Source organism: Nelumbo nucifera, chromosome 7, assembly GCF_055504915.1.
Source record: "Nelumbo nucifera cultivar China Antique chromosome 7, China Antique-T2T, whole genome shotgun sequence".
In the NCBI taxonomy this organism is placed as follows: domain Eukaryota; kingdom Viridiplantae; phylum Streptophyta; class Magnoliopsida; order Proteales; family Nelumbonaceae; genus Nelumbo; species Nelumbo nucifera.
The window spans coordinates 27101624-27129189 of NC_142655.1; the positions used below are offsets into that span (position 1 = coordinate 27101624).

General features: G+C 37.2%; 1 protein-coding gene across 2 annotated transcripts; it reads right to left on the reverse strand.

Moving 5' to 3' along the window:
* Positions 1-1866: 1866 nt before the first annotated feature.
* RUS1 (root UVB sensitive-like protein (Protein of unknown function, DUF647)) lies at positions 1867-16839 on the reverse strand. Of its 2 annotated transcripts, XM_010253207.3 has the most exons (8): positions 15851-16836; positions 15368-15643; positions 12997-13053; positions 12583-12781; positions 5600-5715; positions 2946-3122; positions 2504-2848; positions 1867-2342 (listed from the first exon to the last, which is right to left on the reverse strand). In XM_010253207.3, exons 1-7 carry the CDS (start codon positions 16754-16756, stop codon positions 2564-2566), a joined length of 2016 nt encoding a protein of 671 aa, XP_010251509.1. In that variant the 5' UTR covers positions 16757-16836; the 3' UTR covers positions 1867-2342; positions 2504-2563. The 2 variants fall into 2 exon arrangements, with proteins under 2 accessions (XP_010251509.1, XP_010251510.1); XM_010253208.3 differs by lacking the exon at positions 1867-2342 and having other exon boundaries at positions 2713-2853; positions 15851-16839.
* Positions 16840-27566: the final 10727 nt, after the last annotated feature.

The window sequence follows — 27566 nt, forward strand, 5'->3', positions numbered from 1 at the left end:
GTGCCTAACACTTTCCCACACTATTCCTTGGTCCCTATACCCTAAGAATTTCATCCCTTTTGGGCAACGAGTCACCCAAACAAATTGGTTTTCTTGAAAAACCCTAAATTTTCGTAAATTCCCATTTCCTAAAAATTTAGGTCTTGACTCCATACTTCATCATCCCCTCTCCGAGTCGGGTAGCCACAGATGGCAACTACATTGGGGAATTTCTAAGAGGGCCTAACTTGAAACACCGAGTTCCAAGGATTATTTTCTAAATTTTGGACTTCACTTGGGCTACACGTACTTCACACATATTGCATTGCATTTTGTCCTTCTGACTCGACTATAAGCGGTCCCTGATATGATTGCTTAGGGATAACCGTCCTAAAAAGAGGACCCTTCTCTCTTACATCCGGTATATCCAACCACCGCTTGAATAAGATTGGTGGCTCTGGATAAACAATGTGAGGCCTTAGCAACGTACCCAAGACTTATCTTGAAGTATATGGGCAGCCTGACCCAACTGAGGTTCCCTAAACCCATTAGGAGCCTATAGAAACAAATCTGACCATTGCATATAAAGCCCTAAAAATCTCCCCTAGGTGGCCTACTAAAGCATTTCATTGCATTCTTCTATATGCCCAACTCATAGAATTTCTTCTTCATTTACTTGTCATCTCTCTCTCCTTGCTTTATTTTGTCCTAGCTAAAGCAATTTAACTGGATTACAACAGGCCCACACAGGTACTCTTCTCCTTTTATCTTTAGTTAATTCTGCACCCTAAGAGTCACACCACAACACATTGGAAAAAATTGGTAGGAGGTTAACTAGGGTAGAGGAACCAGAGACCCTAAATATTGTAACTGATCCAGAGGTGACCCTAACGTCCCTTAGGACCCTTGAGAGTAGATCGGTGGTTGAGCTAGTACCTATAGACCACAACTCATGAACCAAAACCAACCACCCCTACCACCCAAAGTCAAGGGATGGATTTCACCCAATTCTTAAGAGTCATGGAGCAACTTCACCAAAAACAAATAGAACAATTCCAAACACAAATGGAACAACTCCGTTCTGAAATGAGTCGGCTTCGGGCAAAAGACCAAGCCCAACCCTTATCTCACCAAACCCCATTATTCAATAGGCAGATACTTGAACCAGTAAACCCATCAACCAAGAGCCCAATCTTCGTGACCCACTCGTCTACTACAAACCTATTAAGCCAAGGGCAAGTTCCCCATCATTTGCAAGGGACACAAAATAAAAACCAACAAGCCCAAGTTAACTCATACCCACTACTCTGAGGGAAACCGCTTCACATTTGGTTCCCTCGCCACCAACCCTACAAACACCAGAACCATTCCTTCCACCTCTAAGACTAGGGGCAAGCTCAGAAGCCCAAATCCATTGGGCATCATCTACGCCCATCCCTACACCATCACCACCATAAAGCACCTATTTATATCTGGCTGGCTCCCTGGGGCACCCTCAACCATCATGGGCACTTTGTGAGAGAGAAGGACGTCACTGAGAATTGAATCAATTAACTATAATTGTATATGAACAAGAATCCGATTGTTCATAAGTTCAAGCAATTAGATGGGTATGAGCATTTATGTCATCATGTGGGATTGTATATAGTGAGTTTTTTTCTTTTTTCTTGAGCTAGCCCAAGCTAATTTATTGTGTAACAACTGAACTGCTCACTTCATGCTAAAATCAGAATATTAAGCCTGTATTGCATCTTTAAAAACAAAAAAAATAATAGGGTAAAAGACCTAAACCTCCCTTGAAATTAATAATGTTTAAATTCCATTTAATTAAGATTTAAGATCCCATTTAAGTACCATGTAAGATAACTCCTATAGCTTTGGAATCAATTAAAGAAAATTTAAGACTATAATTTTAAGACTAATTAAAACAGGGTCAATTAGATCCGTTTTTGATAATTTATATGGCACACGAGTGTCGTACATCAACCCGTGTGCCTCACAATACCTTATACATGGGTACCGAATACTAAGCAGTTTCTTTCATGAGCCAGGTACCATATACTTCAAGAATGCCGAAAAGTATACAAGACTTCCCATTATTGTTTACGAGTTAATTGTAAACTAGAGACATCCTTCATTAACGTTCTGTTGAAAAGTATCTCAGACATATACCTCACTGAAGTGAAATTCATGAGACTGCTGAAACACTCATCTCAACTCCAACATAGATATCCTGCACCACCTCACTTCATTCACCAATTTGGTGATGGGTGAAGGAGTTATAGATCTTCAACAGGTCAACCATGTAACTTTTGCAAAAGAATCATTTTGCCTTCTTCCCGAGTTCTCCAACCCTTTTTGCACTGAAAAAAAAGGTAGAAATATAAGAAACATTAAATGAGTTCTGAGAGAGCGCTAACTGATCCACTAAGCATTCCCAACTGCTAGGGTTCCATTGACACCTCGCTAGCTGGCATAACAAGAAAGAATGAAACAGAAAAAAAATATATATAAGAAATTTTACCATTCTCCTGCTCCGTTAAGAGACACAAAAGTAAATGCAAGCATACATGGCCTCTCATTATCAACTTGTAGGAGCAGAGGTGGCATAGCTTACAGAAATCCTGTTAGCCAATGGCCTAGCAATTAGCCCGTCAGTATCCCAGCCAGCTAAATTCCCATCATGCTTAACATGGTGGAATTCTCTCTGCACATAATCTAAAGAAATTTGCAGCTTTCCTCCAGGTCTGCAGTCATCAGTGGCACTTCTTGGCTTGATCCCCACGTTTCTCTCCAGCCAGTACAGATAGTTGACATGGAACAACGACTTGAGCATGTCTTGTGGAGATGAACCCTCCTTAAGTATTACCTGACCTAAGCATCAATTTCAACAGCATGAAAGCACTTCGTACAACTTGGTACCACAACCATTCAAGTTTCAGAGGACAAAATGAGAATGTACTTACACAATATCTATCCATGTTCTCAACCAACATGTATCCTTCATTTTTGTACAGATCAAACAGAGCAATTGCATCCTCCTTGCAGTTAATAACTTCACTAAGCCTGGATCCCAACTGCAGACGCTGCTGAATTTGAGCTGCTGCTTCTTTAGCTTCTATAGAAAGTGCTTCTGACAATACCTGAGAACAAATATCCACAAGTCATAGGAGTAAGGTGCATGTAAATTAGGATTGAGAATACTTTCTATTATCTACCTAATGCCTTCTCCAAGTTGTAATTTTTCACAACAAATTCATGCATCCCATAGAATGCCCAATGTGAATAGGTCAAAAACTTCAAGGGAAATGATAATATTAGAAATCATCTCAAACATTCTGGACTTGATCACTGTTGACTAATCTGTTAGATGACAAATTGCAATGGGGAAATAAAATTCCCATGCACTTGTCGAGAACACATCTATGAATACGGATACGAAATTGGGCATTTGAAACAGCTTATGGGATCATTCAACCAGTATTATGCAGTTAGTAAGTTGTTGATCAACAATCATTTGAACTAAAGAAACATGTATTACTAGTATACAGTTGTCTTTTTCTTTTTATTTTTTCTATATATGATAGTAAAGATAAAATTACATTGAATGAAAATGAAATAACTTGCAAGTTTTGGTTAAGAGCTTTCACCACAAAGAGAATAACAACGTAAGCATCCAATCCATGACCAAAGATCTAATGTCAGCGACAAGTTTGTTTTTCAGCCATTTTTTTCCTTCAAAAATATGCTTGTTCATTTCCTTCCAAATACCTCAACACACTGCAAAAGGTACAATACCTGAGAAAATTGTTGCTCTTTTTACCACCATCAATCCTTGGTCACAATGCTTAGATCTCTCGAGGCTGAGATACAGTCCAAGAAACCTAAAACAATGATAGGCAAAACCTCCATATAAATTCTGCAAAGCTACAATGGATGAACAAATGTGAAGCATCCTCTTCATTATCATTGTACACAACACAAATGCAAGGTAACTGAAAGACTCATGGTTTTAAAAGGTCCAAGGTCATAAAGTTATCAATTGCCAACAGCCATGCAAATGCTTCCACCTCTGCCCCAAACTCCTCCAACAGAAGTACCTTCCACCCGCTCCCTAAATAAAACTTCATAAAAGGATTTTACATAAAATTTCCCATCCTTGCACTCTTTCCACCAACTCATGTCAGGTTTTCTGGTATCCAGCTTCATTGCTTCCAACACTGAAAAAAATACAGCAGACTCTTCAAGTTCTCTATCCAATAGTGGTCTTCTAAACATAGGACAGCATAAAATCTGGTCACCCCTTATCCAAAACATTGACTCACATAATTATATCCTTGGAATTTAATTTGCATAATCTAGGACAGATCTGACAAAGTTTGGAACTTCATGATTCCTTTCCAGTTTCCAAACACAAAAACCATCTAAGGAAGAAACGGTTCTAGTGTCCCATTCAAATCCCACCACTCCATTTTTCAATCACCACCTTTCTCCAAAATGCATCTCTCCCTCCCTCCCTCCCTCTTCATGAATCCTCTCCAGTTTCCAAACACAAAAACCATCTAAGGAAGAAACTGTTCTAGTGTCCCATTCAAATCCCACCACTCCATTTTTCAATCACCACTTTTCTCCAAAATGCATCTCTCCCTCCCTCCCTCCCTCCCTCCCTCCTTCTCTCTCTCTCTCTCTCAATCCCTCCCTCCCCCCCTCCCTCCCTCCCATTCAAATCCCATCACTCCATTTTTCAATCACCACTTTTCTCCAAAAGTCAATCAGTATGAAATAATTATTCAAATTCAACTGCCAAACTAATCAAATTATCTGAGTTCAATTCGTTTACATTGAATCTCAAATTCAAAATTGGATAATTGGGTTCTGTTTACACTCCTACAACAACAAAGGAAGAACTTAAAATTTTGTCCAGTCAACACTTTCTTCCCTCACCTGGCACTTGCACCTGAAGAAAGCCATCTAGGAATAGAATCACTTGTCACTTACAAGAAGTGATTTTAAGATACCTAAAAAACAATGTGTTGAGTTGTTCCTTCCCCTGGCACTTTGCACAATAATTCTCACCTGTTATTTATCAAAAATAATAAAAAATAAAAATAATTCTCACATGTTGACAACGGTACCTACAAGTGATGTCAGAAAAATCATCGGTACTTAGCACCCTTATATAAAGCCTTTCATGTGAAAGCATAGATTAAAAAGGGTTCCAACACTTGAATTTTGCAAGTTTTTCTATAATTCCTGCATAACTTAACATATATCAACTGTCATGTCCTCATGCTGTAATCTCTAATAGACATGTATAACACTTCTAAATATCTCAATACTTGCCAACCCTGCTACATACAAAGGCAAGACTACTTAAGAAAATATAATGATGAAGCTCTTAGAAAGCAATAGATAGATACTTGACCTAAAGCCCAAACTATATTTCTCATTATAACAATTGAAATCATATCCTCAAAAGTTACATCCCAGAAAAAATACAATCATGTTATAGAACAACAATATATCCCATTATAATAATTGAAACCATTTCCTCAAAAGTTACATCAGAGAAAAAACAAAATCATGTTATAGAACAATATATAGGAAGAAAGAAACTTACTTTATCTATGGGATTTATATTTAGAATTCTTATGCCTGGAAAAAGTGGTTCCTCATCATTGACTTCTTTAATAGGAGGAACTTGACCACTAAGCAAATATTCACTGAAGACAAGACCTGCCATGGAACCAAGAAAATCAAGTAGCATATTCAGCATCTAGTTCATCAAGGGAATGAGATTTCTTAGAAAGAAAGCTAGAGATGACCCATTAAATAATTTAACTATTTCTTCCACATCCAATCATACATGGTTCTAGGAAGAGGTGGAACCATGGGCATGGGCAACAAGGGGCCATCGCCCCCTACCCTTCCCCTACCCACCCCCAAAAAAAAAATGGAAAAATGATAGTTCTAGCGTTATTTGTAAGGCTTGTTTTGGGTTCCATCTACATATTTGTGAAAAGTAATGAATTCCATACCTACAAACTTATGTCTGTTCGGATGATCTTTATAAAACTGAATGGAAGAAATATGTATGTTGTTTAGGCTAAGTCAGTTGAGGTCTTTCTTATGGACAAAGGAAAAGTGAAGTACCCTGCCAAAAAGGAGCCTGAGGCTGAAAGTTCTACCTATTCAGATTGGATTCAGGAGGAACAGAAGATGCCCAGATCAGAAAATGGCTATAGAACTTTATGGAACCTAAAATTAACAGTTCCCTAATCTTCCTTAATACACCCAAGCAGATACTGGATCAAGTGAAGAGAATGTATTCAGGTAGTAACAATTTTGCTCATGTTTACCAATCGTTTCAATCATTCTTTCATTCCTTAATCTTCAGCAGGGAGATAAGTCTCTTAAAGAGTATTATTCTAATATAGAGGGTCTATGTGAAGAACTTGATATAAACCAACCAACCACTAGTGATATTACAATTATGGAGAAGAAGAGGAAAGAATTTTATGTTTCTAAGTTCTTGTTAGGGATTAAACCTAAATATGAATCAGTTAGATCACAAATTTTGGGCTGCCCAGAACTACTAGATTTGGAGGAGGTATTCTCTAGGCTTTGGAGAGACAAGATATCAGAGACTCAATCCATTTCAAATCAAGCAGCACTGCACTTGCTATTTCTGGTAGTGATGGTAGAGGAAATCAAGGTGTCTTTGTAAGGGGACATGGTAATGGTGGGCATGGCCTATCTAGACAAAACAGGGTGGTAGAGGTGATTCTAGTGCTAGAGGTGATCCTGGATGTTGTAGTGCCACATCTTCTAGATTTTGCACTCATTATGGATTCAGAGGCCACATAATTGGATATTGCATAGATTTATATGGAGTTAGGTTCTGCACACATTATCATCGTGAGGAGCATACTATTGACTTGGGACAATTGGAAGCTACATAATTGCTCCACCTACCTTCTTTCTACCACATCTCCATGGGTCATTGACTTAGGAGCTACAAATCACATGATAAGTACCAACTTGCTACACTCAGCTTAGCCCTTTATCTTCCTCTTCAGAGTATGTTACTCTTGCTGACGGTGCCACATCCCGAGTGTTTAGAGTTGGAAATGTTAACCCAACTCCTCAATTTCCTTTGTCTTATGTACTTTATGCCCCTCAATTTCCATTTACGTTTATGAGTAAATTTACCAAATCACTTAACTATTCTATTACTTTTTACCTTCTTATTATAGGTTTTAGACCTTAAGATGAAGAGATAGATTGGTAGAGGACTTGAATCTAGTGGTCTATACTATCGACAAGGTGGTTTAGGGAGTACTGCTCTTCAATCATCCTCTACTAATGTTTCTCCTTTCTAGCTACATTGCGACTAGATCATCCTTCCTTGCAAAGTCTGTCTTTTGTTTCTTTCTCTTTAATCTGACACAACTATTGACCATGATACATGTCAGCTCAGAAAGCACCACTGGGCTACTTTTCCTCCTCGAATTATCAGCCGTGTGTCAAAACCATTTCAACTTGTTCATTCTAATGTTAGGGGTCCGTGTCCAATTGGTCCCAATTGTTCGTATTTGGGATGCAAGTATTTTGTTACTTGTGTTATTGATTTTTCAAGAATCACTTGGTTGTTGGCTTTAATATTTGTGCTTTCCAATCTAATAATGCAAAACAATACACATCTTCTTCCTTTACTAGCTTCTTTGATCAGCATGGCATTTGACACTAGACATCATGTGTTCACACACTGCAACAAAATGGTGTGGCTGAACACAAGAATCATCATTTGTTAGAAGCAACACGGGCTCTTCTCATTTAGATGAATGTTCCTAAAATCTACTGGGTTGATGCAGTTCCTACAGCTTGTTATCTTATTAATCAGATACCTTCACCAATGTTGCATAATCAGATTTTTTATTCTTTTCTATTTCCTAATTCTTCTTTGTTTTGCTTGCCTCTATATATATTTGAATGTGTGTTTTGCTCATCTTTTTGAATGACAACAAGACAAACACGAACCCTAGGCAATTGAGTGTATATTCTTTACAAAAATGGTGCAAATGCTAGTCTTTTTTTATCAATAATTGGAACTTTTCATTAAAAATTAAAAGGAATAAGATACAATAAAATCATAAATGGGTGAGAAAAACTATCTTAGCTCTCCCAAAGAAAAACAGATTACAACACAGCCCAAAATAAATGATCTCTTCCCACCCCTTGTTTAGCCAATGCATCAGCAAAGGAGTTCACATCTCTTATAACTCATTGGAATCTGACTTCCATTCCAAGTGTCACCCACTTTAATTTCCTTTTTCATTAACATAATTCCACCATCCCACTTCCTCCTCTTGCAACCAACTTATTAGTACTTTGAGTCACCTTCAATAATCAACTTCCGGACATTTAACTTATTAGGAAGCCTTATCTAATCCTAGTTGGAGGAAAGATATGGAAGAAGAGATGTTAGCTTTTCATCAAAATGAAACTTGGGATTTGGTTTGTCTCCCTTCTAGTAAGAAGGTTCTTGGTTGTCAGTGGATCTATACTACGAAGTTTTAGCTTGATAGGACAGTGGAAAGACTTTAAGGCTCACTTGGTTGACAAAGGTTTTACTTAAACATACTACAAATTGTGTAACATTTTTTTTTATAGATAAAGGTTATTTTATTAATCAGCACAAAGAATACATACTACAAATTCCCCACAAAGAGGTGTTAGATGCCGCCTCTAAGCTATATCATAAAGCATACAAATGAGCCCAAAAAAACTGATTCCCATGTACCCCTTGTTTGGCTAAAGAATCTGCCAACCCATTTGCCGATCTTCTTTCCCATTGAATTTGCACCGACATATTTGATTTTAACCATCTGAACCTTATCAAAGCCCCTCTATAGGACCATGCTGTCACTTCCGGCTCTTTTAAACACCCAACAACCAGTTTCAAGTCACCTTCAATGATTAAGTGCTCCATTGCCATCTCCTTGGCAATTCCTGCTCCCTTTAGAACTGCTTGAACTTCTGCATTGACTGAATCTCCTAGACCTATAGGACCAGAATACAAAGGTAAGATCCGGCCCACAGCATTTCTGAATCTCCTATACACTGTTGCCACCACCACTTCTACTTCCACGGCCACTCCCTTTAGTCACTACCAAACCAGATCTATCAGAGAAGGAAAAATGTTCCACCGGCTCAATGGATGTCCTCTTAAGACGGGCAAAAAGTTCTTCAAGTGAGGGGAGAGCTGATCCCCCCAATATCTGTGCTCTGACAAGCTCATACTCAGCCTTCAAGCCCACAAGAAACCTAGTCACATCAAGTTGTTCACGTTGCTGTTGTTGGATCTGGACATCTGATGTTAGAGGGTGATACACATTTAGCTCATTGCGGATGTTCCTCAAACTTACATAATACTCTTCTAAGCTTTGACTTCCTTGCTTCAAATTGAAGTACTCTTGGTATAACTGATATACCCTAGTTGTGTTGTCTTGTCCAGAGTACAACTTTTTAGCATGATCCCAGATCTCTTTGGCTGTATCTAGGAACATGAAGTTCACACTAATCTTTGGTTCCATGCTGTTCCAAAGCCATGTCATTATCTATGCATCATCTTGTTCCCAATCACTGAACCAGGAGAATCAGAGGAAGGTTTTTCCTCCCTCACATGTTTTACTTTCCTCTTGGCCTTCAAGAACACCTCCACAGATTTTGCCCATGGTACATAGTTCTCACCATTCAACTTGATGGATGTCATTTGAACACTTGGATAATCTGAAGAAAGCATGATGCATGTTTTGTTGTCATTCCCAACTACAGTTGAAGCCATCTCAATTATTTCTCCTTTGAATACACACCACAATCTCACACTCGTCACAAGACTTATCTCACTTATGATACCACCAACCCACTTTCTTCAACTGCATATTACACACTACACTCTAAAACTGAAATCATTCAGTCAACACATCAAACACTTGGACTGCACACTGCAGGACCATTTACCATCAACACACCACTACTGAAATTACTCAGTCATTTCATCGAACACTTGTTCTTCATACTGCAGAACTGATTACACACAAGGTCTAGGGGTTCACTTTTAAGCATTTAGAATCATAGATATGTCAGCCACCACACCACTGCTGTCGTGGACATCAACAGTCTACTACTCTTCTTTCAGCACACATGCGAGCAAGAAAACACAAAAAAAACATGACTAATATGTGTATCAGTTTCACCCAGCACCACAACAACTAACTTTTGAAGCACACAAAAAAAAATCAGCATTCACAGTCCATTTCTGAACACACGACAGCAGTGTCCATACCTGTATACGTCCAGCCCTCTTCGTACACTGAATAGAGGGTCTAGTATACCACTTCAACGACCACCACAACACCGGCCAGAGGCATTCTCACCTCTAGGCCCTCAAAACGGCAACTCCTTTCCAGCCCTTTATCGAGTCTTCAATCAGGTCAGCTGTAGGATGATGAAACCTACTGTGAAGCTGGCGGCGAACCCAGGAAGAAGATAGCAGCAAGAAAAAAAAAACACATGACCTTAATGCTCTGATACCATGTGAATTAACCCTAGTTGATTCTAGGTCAAAGTAGAGAAGAAGAAAGAAGAAAGAAAAGAGAAAGAAGGAGAGGAGAAGAGTGTTCAGCCAGACTAGAAGAGAGGATGTTCAAAAGTCACTCTCCTAGCCGACCCACTTGACTTTTATTCATAAAACTTGAGTTACAAGAAAGACAATTTTGTCCCTCATAGAAGATGGGACACAACTTAAACTCAGATACAATAGACATTTCACTTTCAATAAGATACATCAGAATGACCAAAATACCCCTGACTCGAGCATTCTAACAGCACCCAAATGCAACTATCAAGGGAGGGGGGATCCAAACAAACAGGTTCAAGAGTTCTAAGGGGCAAGGCAACCTGGTCAAGCTCAAAATCTCTCAAGTTTCTTCTAAAGCCCAAGTTCCAGTTAAGACCGGAGGAAGAAGAAAATGATGCAAACTTCTGAATTGGCTCATTTTTAAAACATGAGAGGGCATACAAGGAAGGGAAAAGGTCCTTGAGGGTCAAGTTACCAACCCAAATATCCTTCCAAAACAAAACCTTATTTCCAATACAACATCATACTTGATCAGGCTCAAGAAGAGAGGAAGAATAAGGTCCTTGAGGGTCAAGTTACCAACCCAAATATCCTTCCAAAACAAAACCTTATTTCCAATACAAGCATCATACTTGATCAGGCTCAAGAAGAGAGGAAGAATACTATGAATAGCCTTCCAAGGGGAGTTCAATGTAGCATGCCGAGATACACCAACATCCCAACCATTACCTGCTGCCCCACAAATACTTCTCACAAGTCACAACCTTGTGCCAAAGTCTTTCCCTCTCCAGAGGCCATCTCCACAACCATTTGCCCAACAAAGCTATGTTCTTCCCTTAAATTGCCTAAACCCAAACCCCCCTTGTCCTTCCTCCTGCAAACTTGTTCCCACCTTATTACATGATCCTTCCTTCCTTCCCAAGGTTCCCACAAGAAATCCCTCATAATTTTCTCTATCTTTAGAACCTCCCCTTGGGGCATCCTAAAGATCAAGAGGAAGTAAACTGGAAGACTTGCTAGAGCAGCCTTTATTAAAGTAATACAACCCCCAAGAGAGATGCAATTTCTCTTCCAAGCTACTAACTTCTTTGTACACCTTTCTACCACCGGATTCCAAAATCTTCTACCCGGTTCAGCTCCTCTTTCTCCAAATTTAGCCCCACTACACAACTCTTTTCAAACTTAATCTTCAACTTCGAAATACATTCAAATAGCTTGATCACTCGTTTCAGGTTTCTTGCTTTCTGTGGATCTCCAAATTCACAAAAAATGATCATGTCATCCACAAACTGCAAATGTGCAACCATTGTACCCTCTCTACCTACCCTCCAACCTCTAATCAAACCCAAGCTATCAACTTTCAAGATAAGCATACTAAAGACATCTGCTATAAAAGTGAAGAGGAGGGGAGAGATGGGATCCCCTTGTCTCAAACCTCTAAAGGCCGGAAAGAAATCCCTCACAACTCCATTAACTATAACCAAATAATGCCAGGTTTTCAAGCAACCTTCTATCCAACCACACCACCTCTCTCCAAACCCATTAACTATAACCAAATAATTGTGTAACATTCTTTCCTAACACCATGTTTTCTAGGATCTACTTAGGGACAATTGGAAGTGGTCATGAAACAAATGGGGTATATTTTTTAAAAGCTACAAATGAACGCCTGGCGTCATGTCAGAATAGTAGTAATAGTCCAAGTCTTACTTTGTCTTCTTATAAAAGGTTTCTAATAATGTGTTGGCACAATAGATTTAGTCATTTGTCTTTTGTGTCTCTTAAAGCTTTATTTCCTATGTCTTTAGTGCTTGGCATACTTGTGAATATCTCATTTTTTCTACCAATCAATTAAATCTGCTTGATCTGTAAGCAATACAAAAAATCATTTATAAAAAATTTGGGGAATAACTTCTATTCCTCAAAACATAGGGAGTGAAGAAAGAGATAAAAGGAATTACTTGCACGATAAGGATTTAAAGTCCTCAATTGAATAGATTGATACGACTTGAGATTGCAAAACATGTGCACTCCAGATATTACAGGGAAAGCAGCAATAGCTAGCAATGTGGAGGATCCAACACAGTTTGCTAATCCTATACCAAGCATGATACCAATAGACTTGCTCACCATTCCTTGAGCTTCACCTTTTGCAATCACCTGACATAGAAAATTCCTTTAGGAGTGTAAAGGCTTAACTTTACAAAGCTAAAAGAGCAATGAAATTGAATTGAAATTGAAATTAACCATAAAAAGTGCATTAGTTTCCATGCCATGTCCAAGAGGCCCTTGTGCCTCCTATGGCATGGAAACAATCACCTTCAACAACTCTTAAAAGTTAGAACTTACAATAGCTAAATGGACTCAAGCTTTACCTCAGCAAAATTCCTTTGAGCAGCAAAGCCTGCATAGAAACAACTCCTGGTTGCAGCCTGCAAAAAATCATGATTTTCAAATTTTAGGTTATAGGATAATGATATGCACTGGCAGGGGTGAAATTAATAATCACATTTTTGTGGCATAATTAAGAATGCTGCAAACAGCCTCTTAGAATCATAAAAGTAAAGTTAACCATAGGAAAGCGGTCCTATAAATGGTTATACATGTAGAGAAATCAAATCTGATGATTCATGGTAATAGAACAGTATTTAGGGTGTGCAGCATAGGATCATTCACATGTATCTTTATGTAAATATTACTTCTCTGTTTTCCTGTTTAGCCCCCTCAGGGGTCTTTTAACAACTGTACATTATTATAAGAGTACAAATAAGAATAATATAGAGGCTTCCCAGAGCTAGGAGTCATTTGATAATGGCTGAAGTGGCTAAACGTAATGACTTACCACTTTGTCCTTTAGTGAATAAAATAATTAGATATAAAAATATTTAAGGATATAGTATTCAGCCTAACTTCAGCTACAGCCATTAAGGTGTCCACAACATCCTCAGTTTCTTTACTGTTCTACATCTAAAGCCATTGAGTGCATGAACTTGACATCATATCAGAGCCATGGTCAAAGGAGTTGATTTTTCAAAAGCTCTGCAGTGCTCAAGTGTGTGTAGAGGCTGGTTTAACCAGGTTTACTCGTCAGAAGAAGGAAATAAAAAAATTTCTGTTGTTGATATTTTTTTAGATGGCTTCAGATAAATCAGAAAGTCTTTCTAATTCCCTTCTATTATCAATATGTTTCTAAATTGAGCTAGTTTTTCTCTTTTCAGGTTTTCCCACCTAATTCTTGGACACCTATTTTCTTTCCCATTTCTCTTCCATTTCCGAATGCACACATCTGCCACCACTAGTCTATGTTGTGTTGTTAAGCTTTCTCAGGATAACTTTGCAATCTTTACACATCATTCATTCTATTCCGCTCATAAGAAAAAAAAAAAAAAATCTATTTGGCTTATGTCTGACCCACTTTTAAATGGTATTAACTATTAAGTGTTCATCATTCTTTTAAAAAAATGTGTTTATAATTGCCATATCATAAGCTACTACAAAATCTAATATTGTACCTCCTAATTCATTCCTCTCCCCAAACCCAAATCCTCCATGCATCATATCATTTCCTACATGCCCATTTAAGTCTCCTCCTATAAAAATCTTCTCTACATTTGCAATCTTTTAATGTTTTCTTCAAGACCCACTTGAGGCGCATAAGCACTAATTATGTTATGATTTCCTCACCTAAAACATGTTTAATTAAAATATTCCATCCCCAAATATTTTAATACTTATAATTCCATTTTTTAAATCCTTATCTACTATTAACACTACACAATTTCTACTATTTACCTCTCTTATGTACCCTAATTTGTAGCCATCAACTTCTTTGGCTTTTTACCCTTCCATTTAGTTTCTTCTAGGAATGCAAAATCAACCCTTCTCCTCTTCATAATGTCAACCAAGTGGCTAAGCGAAGTTATGTTTCTTGGACTAGGTTCTTTACCTGCCCCCATCCAAAAGAATGTAGGAACCCTTGCCTATTTGACATTACAACTAGGTGTTGCCATAGTGAGTCACGTACAGGGACCATCCTAGCAAACCCTTGCCCGCTTAACACTACTCAGGTTAGAGTGCAGCACATTGTTTTTGGAAAACGCCCTAATATGAACATGGAAAAACAAATCAAGATCCATATCGTGAGAGTGTGGCAAAAGTTTTAGTACCAGCTGCCAACTTGACGCACCCTCCTCCTTTACCCAGGCTTAGAACCGGCAGTGGAGTAAGACAAGCTCAGCCCATTCTCTCTAATTCTTCTTCCTTTCCTCTCTCTTCTTTTCTCAGATTTCTTGCATCAAATACAAAGAGCTACTTGGATCCCCCTAGCCCAAATGTTTAAACTTTTAATGGTCAGAGCCTTTCAAGGAATAGCTGACACCAATACACTCCATGTGGTTAACCCCTTCTCCGAAGGAACCCATTTACCTCTGATTCATTGGCAATATGAGTTCTGTATATGGTCCAGAGACAACTATATTTTTATATCATTAATAGAACTTAGGAGTCCACCATGTTAGCATAGTTTACGGTGCCAAGGAGTATTTATTAGATGAAAGATAATATTATTTAGCATAAACAAAAATTTAATTAGAAAAATTTTAATCTGAGAAGCATCAGTAGTTACTGATGAAACAATAATGTTTGTGATCAAAGACAACACTATGAAAACAGTAACAAATTGAGCCAGAAAGATGACCACTACCTAGGGATAGGTGATTAAAAATACAGTTTCCAAGCGCCAAGTACCTGAATCAAAGCAGCAGCTGAACGACCAGCTCCAGCAACTGCACCTATTAAAACAAAGAGATGAGGAAATGCAGGAGTTAATAACTCCATCCCAAAAGCAGCATTTTCCAGAAGATCTGCAAATAACCTCCATCCCTTAGGGTGCACATCAAAATGGCGGCCATACTTTGACAACATAATTTTGCTGAGGTACCCAATTCCATCCTTAAGCACCCAGTTAACAGCAGCTGCAGTTGGAATAGCACCTTTTCCCAACCCAACAGCATAAAGTAATGCCTATACAACAGAAGATACAGCAGCATGTGTTACAGAAATTAAACGCTTGAATGATAAAAACTCATTTTCTTTACAGGTCATATCCCAGGAATAACCTGTGTGAATAACAGCCTACCACCATGCGTTCCCAACATGGAAATGTTAATGCTGGAGCAAGCAACTCCAGGAATGAAAAAGAAATAGATAAGGAGGATATATATCAAATACCTGGGTGGCAAGGACGCCACTGATTTGACTAGCGATACCTTGGACCCCTCTCCAGAGAGAATACTCCAAATAATCGCTGCTAACGCTCTGGGGATATCCCTCCGGAAGCATTAACTGAAGGAAAAGATCCCTGCACTGCATCCACAACTTGGGTCCAAGAGACAAGGACGACTTGGGGTCACCGAGTTGCGTGGACGGAGACGTGGATGACGATGTTCCAGACACGACAAAGGAATCCTTTGAAGGATCGGAATCAGGGACGAGCCTCGTCCACTTGCCACCTCTTATTTCCCAGACGACCTCTGGAGAAGCTCTTGCAAATGCAAATGAACCCAATTGGAAGTACCAGAAGGAACCCAACGCTGTCAGAAGAAAGAGGAATATCTCCCTTTGAATCGAAGCCAAACTCATTCTGTCGCTCTGGCGGTCCAGCACACGGGAGCAGAAAAGGTATAAGGGAGCGAAAGAGGACCAATCCCACCATCCATCAAAATTGAAAAAGTTCCACCCATGACCGTTGTTGTTGTTGCTGCTGCCGCCACCACCACCGGTGCCATCGCCGCCTAGTTGAGGCAGCGCCAGAAGGAGAAAACGATATACAAAGGAGTCTGTGTTGGTGGTGGGAGTGGAGAAAAATCGTGCAGTAATGGTTGTGGGCGTCCAAACTCCATGGAAAAGAAATTTGGACTCGGATTCCTTAGGGGGAAGTGAAGGAGGTTGGAGGGGTAAATTCAGAGAGAGTCGACAGATAGAAGAACCTCTTATTCTTGGTACCGGTAAGAGTGCTTTGCCATTTCCATAGCAGTAGCAGCAGCGAGAGTTCTGAGATGGCGCGCAAGTAAAAGAGATAGTAACAGTTGTACCAGCAAATCCCCCACTCCAAATGGAGAACGACCAAGGGGCCATACCTCTCTGTTCTCTCTCTCTCCAAGTGTTTCTCCTGCTCCATTACCTCGCCATTTATTTTATTTAAGGCTGCGTTTGATTTCAATGTAAAGGCAAATATGTACATATTTACCTTTTTTTTTTTCATGAATGCAAATATGTGTTTAAAACGTTTTTACACTCATCTTGTTTTTTGGAATGGTGGAAAGTGTGGGTCTATCATTAAATGCTCCAATTATCTTATAATCCAATATTTAACTTTGGTAAAAAAATTAATTATAAAAAATATAAAATTATATTATATTAATGCTCTTTTGTAAAATTGTCAAACAATACATTTTTTATCTGATAATTATTACTTTTTAACATATTATATAAAAACTCGCAAACGTGAATCGAGGTACATAAATACCCTGATTAGTGTTTATATCGCAAACAAATAAAGCCTTAGGGAAAATTCCATTTTATATCCTGAATTTTAAGTTAGTACCCAAAATTTCAAATATGTCAATGTTGTATCTAAATTTTCAAAAAGTGTTAAATTGGTCTGCAAATTTTGATTAATTGACAGTCGGTTATCTATTGAAAATGTCAAAACTACCTTAAAAAAAAGACTACCCTCTGATTCTCCAAGTTGAGAAGATGGAAGGATCAATGACTATGGTTCAGTCAGACCTCCGATTGGCACTACAAATTGCCTCCAATTTTCGTTACCTTAACCCGATTCCCTTGAGCTCGAAGCCTAAGTCCCGCATTTCCATGTACGAAGGAAATGCAACTCATGTGGAGTCGTTGAGGTTGAGATTAGGGCTAAGGGTAAAGGCTTTCTCTTTTGTTGGAAATAGGGTAGTTCATGGGTCGGGTTAGATTGGTTTACTAGTGTTTTTTCAATTGATTCGATTTGATTGGTTTACCTAGAAATAAAACCGAAACCGACCCAATACTAAGTAAAATCGATTTAGTCGATTTGAATCGTTTGGATCGGTTTTGTAAATGATTTTTTTGGTGTGAACGGTAAAGGATTCAAATCTAAGAAAGCAAAGGTTGGATGTCTGGAAATTAAAAATAATTTGATGAATTAAAACTGATATTTTATATATCAGAAATTTTATATACAATATGTATATTTCTGAAATAAAGTTGAAATATATATTAAAACTGAAATATATCAAATATATATATATATATATATATATATATCTAAGTCGGTTCAGGTCGGTTCAGTTTCGGTTTTCATACACAAAACCGAAACCAAACCAAACCATCGGTTTATGGTTTTTTGTAACCCGAAACCAATCAGTGCTGAAGAAAAACTGGCCAACTCGGGTTGGATCGGACCAGGTTGGTCGATTTGGTCGGTTTGGGTCTTGTTATGAACAGCCCTAGTTGGAAGCGAGGTGGTCACCCATAGGACCACCAAACCGTCCATATGTACAGCTGACGAGCTTCACTACACCTGAGTTCAAATCAGCCCCCCACAACATCCCACAGCATATCCCCGCCATGTATTGGGAACATCTCCCGATGATAGTATCAAAAATGATGAGACATCATCGAAAGATGTTCCCAATACACAACGGGGATGAGCTGTGGGGCGTGGTGGAAAATTATCTTGTGGGGGGCTGATTTCAACTCCACTACACCACTACCCCAAACCCTGAGTGGAAGCTCGCTCTCTTGGCGCTACATTCCTTCACCCAAAGTCAGTCTTGTCATTGCTTCGATTCCTTTAGGTTTTGTTTGTTTGTAATATAAGTGCGAACCGGGGTATTTATGTACCTCGATTTGTGTTTGTTTGATATGTAAAAGTAATGATTATCAAAAATGTATTTTGTGACACTTTTGTACTCTGAGAAGAGAGCATTATTGTATATTTTTTTTGGATACCAAAGAAGATAGTTGGAGAATTTAATGATGGATCCACACTTTGCACTGATTTCAAACAAACAAGATGAGTGCAAAAAAGTTTTAAAATGTGAACCATATTTGCATTCATAAACAGAAAAAAGGGTAAATATGTAGTGTATATATTTGTGTTTGGATTGCAACCAAACACAGCCTTAACATTTTCTATTTCGTATTTTCGTAGTACTTTTGTTTTGATTCTGGAATTTTTGGTTTGTGTTCGTCAATAGGCACCTCCAAGAAATCACCCCTCGTTGCTTTTGTCTGGGGTGGGGACTAATGCCATTGGATATGATCTCTCTCCTAAGCTAAATTTATTCCGTTGATTATACAATATTATTGTTTTTATAAATAACTTTCTTTTTTATCGCATTGAAAAAAAAAAATAAACGCACTTTCACCGTTTCAAATTGGGTGTCTCTCCAACCTTTTTCAAATGTGCAGCCATATCCTTCTTCATCCTTAATAAAACAATTGGTGTTTTTTAACGAGTGTTGCTTATTTAAAAAAAGAAAGATTCAGTTGTTGCTCTATTCACCTGTTTAGTGTCAAGATAGAAGAACAGTGTCTTCTTTTGAATGGTAGCAGGGACCAACTTGACACTTTTTAAAAGTTTAGATATTACAGTCACATATTTGAAAGTTTGGGTACTAACGTAATACCAACTTTATTTTCTATTCCGATCCAACATAAACGGGTAACAAATTGGGCATTACTTATGTAACCCAATCCATGAGATACACATTTCAAAAATCAAAAATCCAACGGAATCCTATGGTCTATCCATCTAATTTCAAATTTTGCCAAACTCTTGTAATTGGCAGCTTTTCTTCTTTCTCCATGTCAATGGGTAAGCGGGGTTTGGCTTTGATTCAAAGGGATTTGGCATCAACGAATTTTGCTAAACTTTAAAATGTGTCTATCCGTATAGTTTTCCAAAGCCGAGAACCTTGGCTTATTAAAGGGTATCCGCTACTGCTTTACAGATGGTTCAATCTAGTTTACTAACCTTGGCATAACCATAAGAATATTGGGAGTCCTCCCAGAAAAAAATGTCCTGGGATTGGGGAGAAAAAAATGCTTAGCATAGCGGGAGAACCGGTGAAGGATACAAAAAAGCAAGAAGATGAAGATAGTAAGAACCAATGTGGAATCGAGTTTTCAGCATCAGAACCAGAATTAAAGTGGGTAATCCTTTAACAAAAGAAAGGAGTTGCTCTAGTGTTACTGATAGCCAAGTGTTAGAGGAGTTAACTAGGAGTTTAGGGTGCCAGTCAATGAAAGGACTGTATAGTTCAAATCTGAGAGCGGAGGTGGATAGAGACCTTTTCAAATTCATCAATAGAAAGGAAAACACAGATGAACTTGAAGAAATTCAGCATCTGAATCTTCAAGGAAAACTCTGATGGGACCAAAGTTTCAAACTCAATGTGGTAGACCTGATGGAGAAGAAGATGCCCACTCACCAAAAAGGCTAGAATACAGGCAATATTTCCGACAAGTGAAAAGCCAGACACATAGAAGACTCTTCCAAGAGGAAAGTAGCCTAAATCCGAGTTTCTGCAACCTCCTTTCTAGAGAAAGAGAATTTTGGGTGATAATCTCGTCAGAGAAGGGACACCATCAGTACATGAATCACGAGACAGGTGTCACCGAAAGTCTAGGTATGAACCAAAGTGAAGTACAAAGAAACAAAAGGTTACGGTTATAGATTCGGATGAAGGGGAAGATATAGAAAATCTGGTGAGGAAAAATAAAGGGAAAGATATTGCCAGGGGAGGAGGACATGACAGGAAGTTTAATGAAGAATGGATAAGCGGAAGGAAAAGGCCAAAAGGTATAGTAATCGAAGGAATTCAATAAGCATGATTTGAAATACAATGTTGTATCTGTTAATCTTAGTTATCATTGCCCAAATATGTTGAGAACTCAGATGGAAAGAATACTAAACAAGAGTCCAAAGTATAAAACTAGTATAAATTTTAGAGTAATGTTAAAAAATGAGGAAAATGGAGGAATATAGTGTGTGTGTGTGTGTAAAGAAAAGAAGGAAAAAAGCGGAGAGGAAATATGGGCTTTTGAAATAATTTTGGAATAAAAGGGGAAAGTAAAATAATAAAAAAGGAGTGAAAAATTCAGCCCTTGTCTCTAATAAAAATAGGAAAAGAAAATATTTGAATTTTTGGCCTTTATACAGTGCTAGTCAAAACAACACCATACCAATCTACCCAATTCAAAATAAGTGGGTTCAGGGTCCTAACCCGTATTAGGGCACAGGTGCCAAATAAGGCTTATGGGCTGGGACTATCAAGGGATTGGGTCCTCCCTGACAGTTCAGGCCCTGAGAGAGACCCTCAACAAAGAAAAAATTGATGCCCTTTTTCTTATGGAAACCAAAAATGAATTTAATAAATTGTAGTAAGACCTTAAGGAATCTGAGATCCTGGAGTTGTTGGAGAGTGGATTCTAAAGGATTAAGTGGAGGTCTTGCTCTTTTTTAAAATCCGGATTTTAGAATGGATATTCTTTATGCTGATGAAAACTTCATACATGTAAGAGTGGAAGATGAGGCCACAAGGAAATGGTGTTGCCCATTTATTCATAGAGAGAAAAAAATGAGAAGAGAGATATTTTTTTGTTGAAATGGAAAAGAATTGTAGAAAAAACAAAGGAACCATGGTTGTGTATGGGAGACTTGAATTTAATATTTTATCAAAATGAAAATGAAGGAGGGAGAATAAGCAACCAAACAAATTTACAAAGAAACAGAAATTTCCTATTGGATTGCAGGCTACAAAAATTAGTTTGTCATGGGCCTTGGTTTACATGGTTATACAAAAGGGAAGGAACCAATCTGATTAGAGCAAAATTAAATAGAGCTCTATGCAGTAAGGAGTGGGGGGATATGTTTGAAGAAGCATCAAATAGAGTGGTGTACACTTTAGGATTAGATCATTTGCCAATCATAGTTAGTACTGACAGAGAAGCAAAATGGAGAAAAAGGCCCTTGAGTTTTGAAGAAATGTGGTTAAAACATGACCAGTGTGAAGGGTGATAAAGAACAATTGGGCAAAATTTTTCCAAGGATCTTTCTAGTTCCAATTATGTCAAAAAAACGAAAGAAAAATACAACTAATTTCATTAATTGGAACCGAAAGGTCTTTGGAAACATCCAAAAGAAAATTCAGGTTTTGAAAACTCAGTTAGAAAAAGGAAGAAAAGAAGCAGAAAAACCTAATTGACCATATGAGGAAAAAACAATTAGAGGAAGAATTGAGAGACCTCCTAAAAAAAGAAGAGATTATGTGGGCCCAGAAAGCCAGAATCAATTGGCTGAATCATGGGGATAAGAACACAAAATTCTTTCATGCTGTTACAATGAAGAGAAGGGCAAGGAACAGAATCTTGAAGCTAAAAGATGAAAATGGAATTTGGCATGAGAAAGAAGAGGAAATAAACCAAATTATAAATCAGCATTTTGTGAAAATTTTCAAGACCTCAAACCCAACAAATATGGAAGTGTTCCTCAACTGTCTAGAAACCAAAATAGATGAAGAGGAAAGGGAGGATCTAGAGAGAGCAGTCATAGAGGAAGAAGGCAGCTTATTCCAAATGGCCCCAAAAAAAAAGCCCCTAGACCAAATGGACTTCCAAATTTCTTCTTTTAGAAATTTTGGGACATTGTTGGTCCGGATGTGATGAATGCAATGAGGCAATTTTTTGAAAGGGGTCACCTTCTGAAAGAGTTGAACAACACCTTCACTTCTCTAATTCCGAAAGTGAAAACTCTAGAGTCTCCATCACATTTCAAGCCAACAAGTCTTTGTAACAGTGTATAAAATAATTTCAAAAATTTTGGTAAACAGGATGAAACCATTGTTAAAAAACTTAATTGGTGAGCATGAGAGTGCTTTTACTCCAAGAAGATTCATTCAATATGATTTTTGGTGGCCCATGAGGTTATAGATTACATGAAAAAAACAAAAGGTAAAAAGAAGTGGATGGCTGTGAAGTTAAACATGAGTAAAGCTTATGATAGGATGGAATGGATTTTTCTAAAACAAGTGCTCCAATGCTTAGGGTTTGGAGAGATTGATAAATTGGGTAATGGAGTGTGTTACCACTGTTTTTATAGAATTCTAGTGAATGGAGCCCCTTGTGATTCTTTCAAATCTTAAAGGGTTTAAGATAGGGTGACCCCTATCCCCATACCTGTTTCTCATCATCTTTAAATCTCTGTTAGGAAGGCTAAATAGATTAGTGGAATGGAATCAGCTAACGGGTGTTAAAATAAATAGTGAGTGCCCCACTATCTCACAACTCTTTTTTGCAGATGACAGTTACCTATTCACCAAAGCTGATCCAAGAGAAGAGCAAGTCATACTGGACACTATTCAGGCCTATGAGAGAGCCTTAGGACAAAAAGGTAAATTGCAAAATCTGAGATTTTCTTTAGTAGAAATCTTCATTACAAGCTTTAAAAATTGACGGCCAGAATACTAAAAATGAGAAAAGTAGAACACCCATCTATTTACCTTGGACTTCCTATAGAAATTGGGGGGATCAAAAAAATATTTATTTAATTATTTGGTGAAAAGAACAGAGAGGAAAACTAAAAATTGGTATGACCTTCTCCTGTCTCCTACAGGAAAAGAAGTCCTCCTGAAGGCAGTCATTTCCTCCCTACCGACCTATACTATGTCTTGCTTTTTATTACCAAAATCAGTGTGTATGAAGCTAAAAAGACTTCAAAGAAAATTTTGGTGGAACAACTCAAATAGTTCTAAAAAAATTCACTGGGTCAAATGGGAAATAATTAACAAAAATAAGTCAAGTGGGGGCTTAGGATTCAAGGACCCTTATTATGTTAATTTGGCATTGCTATGCAAGCAAGCCTAGAGGTTATGCACAAAAAAGGAAAACCAATGGGTTAGAGTGATTAGAGGGAAGTAAACATAAATTTTTTTTTAATCCAAATCTACCCTCAAGAGGTTCATGGGGAAGATAGAGAATTCTTTAAACTCGAAGAATCTTGGAACAAGGTTGTTGTTGGAATGTAAACACTAGAGATAATATCAAAATAACCTTAGCTTCTAAAAATTCCAGGTTTTAAGATCCAAGGGCCAAAACCAAATAATGAAAGTTTAAAACAAGGTAAAGGATCTCATGATGGAGGATGGAAGAAGATGGAATGAAAATTTAATTAGACAAAATTTTATTAACAATTATGCCCAAAACATCCTTAATATCCCCTTAGCAGCTGAAAGTTGGCCTGATAAACTGAGTTGGAGACTAATAGGTAATACTATGTTTTTGGTCAAATCAACATATTTTGTTGCAAAAGCTTTAGGGGAAGCACAGCGTGATGCCCAATCCCAAAATATAAATGCGGGGTGCAACCTAGAGAGAAAGCATTGGAAGTAGTTGTGGTCCCTTAAAATTGATCCCATGGAAATGTTGTTGGAATGCCCTACCAGTGAAAGAAAATCTTGCTAAGAGAGGTACAGCAGAATACCCAGTTTGTCCAATATGTAACATGAGTGTTGAAACTAAACTCCATGCTTTGCTTTTCTGTGACCATGCCAAAACTGCATGGTTTGCTAGCTACTTAAACATTAGAACATAAATGGTTTATGCTTCAAATAACTTTGTTGCATGGTGTAGATCATGGTATGGCTTCTATTGTAATATGGGTAATAGAAAAGAGGAGATCCTTTGTATCTCAGTTTATCTGCTATGGATGATATGGAAAAATAGAAACAGCAGAATATTTGAAGATATTAATCCTAACCCTTTGTCAACCTCAGTTCGTGCTAGTAGGAAGATGAAGAAGAGGAATCTGATTTCCCCTCAAGATTGGTGGCTTTCTTCCCACTTAGCTGAAGAAGTAAGCAAACAAATTTTTTTGAAAAAAGACAGAGCAAGGATACCCGAAAATCAATGTGGATGGAAGTTTTTTAGGAGTGGGAAAAGCCGGTTTTGGTTGGGGGTGTTCAAATTCGGTTGATAAATCAAAAGCCAAATTGAACCAAACCGAATAAGTAAGTTCGGTTTGGTTAGTTTGGATATCGGTTCGATTTGATTTTTTGTTTTGGTTCAGTTTGGTTTTTCAACCAAACCGAACAAAAAACCAAATTAGTGTTTATTTAATGAAGTATATTAAATATTTAATGTGATCTATTTAATACTTTATGCTAATTAATTATTATATTTCCCAATAACCAATTTGGCAATTTTCCATCGGGATTTAATTATTTGTGAATAACTTTTAATTAATAATTGTTAATTAAAAACTAGACTAATCATTAACAGTTTATTAATTATTAATTATTTGTGAAAAATGTCAAATTTGCCAATTCCCCATTGGCATAGGGCTTTAGGCATAGCTTTTAATTAATAATAGTTAATTAATTAAAACCATTGGGTTTTGGAGCCATTTTAATTTTTAATTAATAACAATTATTAATTATAAATTATTCATTAGTTGTTGATCAATGTTTGTCATTTATGTGGAATTAGGGCCCAACCAAACCGAAAACCAAACCAAGCCAAACCAAATTTGGATAGGGTCAGTTCGGCTCGGTTCAGTTGGAGAAAATGGTCAAACTAAATAGTCGGTTAGGTCTTCGGTTCTAACCAAACCGAACTGAATTGACCGATTTTACTCCCTTAGGTTTTGGTGTGATAATTAGGAACCATTTTGGCATGGTTGATGCATCTTTTTTTGGACAAGCAATAGTCTCCTACACGATCCAAGCAAATACATCAGGTGTTATGACAAAGGTGATACTTCAGGCGTCGCCTTGAAAAATATGCTACCAAAGGTGATACTTCAGGTGTTATAACAAAAGAAAAGATTTTGTCTACTATCTCTCCTACATTTTCTACTATTGACATGTCTAGTGAGTCTTCCTACTTTTGTTTTTCTCTTACTCATCTTTGGATTATAGACTCTGGTGTTTAACCATATGACAAGGGCCTTCTATGGTTAATCCCTAAACCTTATCCTTTGGATAAGCCATATTGTTACTACTAATGGTGATAATTTGATATCCTCTGTTGTGATGATCTTTTTTTTTTTTGCCACTTCCAAATCATTATGTTTCCATCTTCCCAAAACCTCGTTTGTTCCTAACCTAACTATAAACTTAATTTCTATTAGTCAACTTATTAAAGATGGGCTAATTATTTAGTCTAGAATTTGAAAATAAATAGGCTTCATTCTATTCCAACACATGTCTATTTTCTACTTATTCTAGTTTGATTTCACTAATTGTAATAATGTTTCGAACTTATGATATCAGTGCATTTGTCAACCTTTACCAAGAAACTGGATTACTTGTTTGCTTTTGATTGTTCACCCTCATCAAATGCTTTGCTTTAGTAAGAATCATATTTTGCCCTTTCCTACTTCTGAACATGCTTATGTGCCTTTTCAATTAATACACATTAATGTTTGGTCATCTTCAATTCTCTCGTGGTTGGATTTTAAATACTTTGTGAGTTTTATTGATGACTCAACTTGTTATGCTTAGGTTTATTTTCTTTGTAAGAACTCAAAGGTGTTTTCCAATTTTTAAGTTTTTTTAGACTCAAATTACTATACAATTTAATGTTATCATTTATAAGAATGGCAACAAGTAAAATACCCATGCAAATTTTCCTACTCATTCTCAAATCCGCCCTTGTACCCTTGATCTCAAACCCATCTAACTTTTCTTCTCAATTTCCTAAACCCATCCCGTCCCAAACTCATTAAACCCATCTCGACTCGCCCCACTTGATTATCATATGATCAATTTAAACTTTTCTTTAAGTTTAATATTAAGTATATAAAAAAGAGTTTTTCAAAATTCATTATCAACCAACAACATTCAACAAGAACCAACATTACATAGAACCCTTCCATATAAGAGAATGAAACAAAATAGTATAAGTTACAAATAAATAAAACTAAGTGACATAAGAGAAATGTTATTTCAATAACTCTTTTTGCCTCCTAATCCTCCATTGGAATATCATCCTCAATTGAAGATATATACATTGAATCAACTGCTGAAGAAGAGCCTACATATATAGATATTTTATAATAAGAAAAAAAAGTTAAATGTTTTATATTATTGCATATATTTTCTTTTAAGAATAAGAATAAGATATAATTGTTACCTTCCATTTCACTCCATAATCAATTTTGCGAGCACATCAAAGCCTCCAAAGTATCTGGGTGAAACCTACTTTGATATAAACTAACTACCCTCCCATGAATACTAAAAGTTGATTCAAATACCACTGTAAAAACTAAGATAGCTAGGAAGTCACGAGAAATCTTTTGTAAAGTGAGATATTTTATTCCATTTGTCTTCCACCATTTAACAATGTCAATTTTTTTTGGTCCATGGCAACACAAGCTCCTCTAAATAATGATCTAATTCAGATTTTACATTCACACAATAAGATTTAGTTTTAAGAAATTGAACCAACCTTTCTATGCCTCACTCCTCTTCCTCCTCATCACCATCCAACTCCCTTCTTTTCAAATTCAAAGTTGATCCATCAAGTGGATGGATAGTATACACCTCATTAGCTTTAGATTGATACTCTTAAATCAAGTCATAATATGTCTAACATTTGTAATCTCGTGTTGCAAAATTATCATAATTGATGAGAAGTAGAAATCTACAACCTTTAATTTATACTTAGGGTCCAAAATAACTACAATTGTTGTAACGACATGTACAACACTCCGATATTTGTCAAACTTTTCAAACATTTTTCTTGCCGTTTAATTTATCACTTCATTTAAAGATGCCATCCACTTATATAAAGCCTCCATAACCTCATAAATTCTGACAAAGTAAACATTTGAAGTATGATATTTTGAACAAAAAAAAAACTAAAATTTCTCACAAATATTCTTAGCCATGTT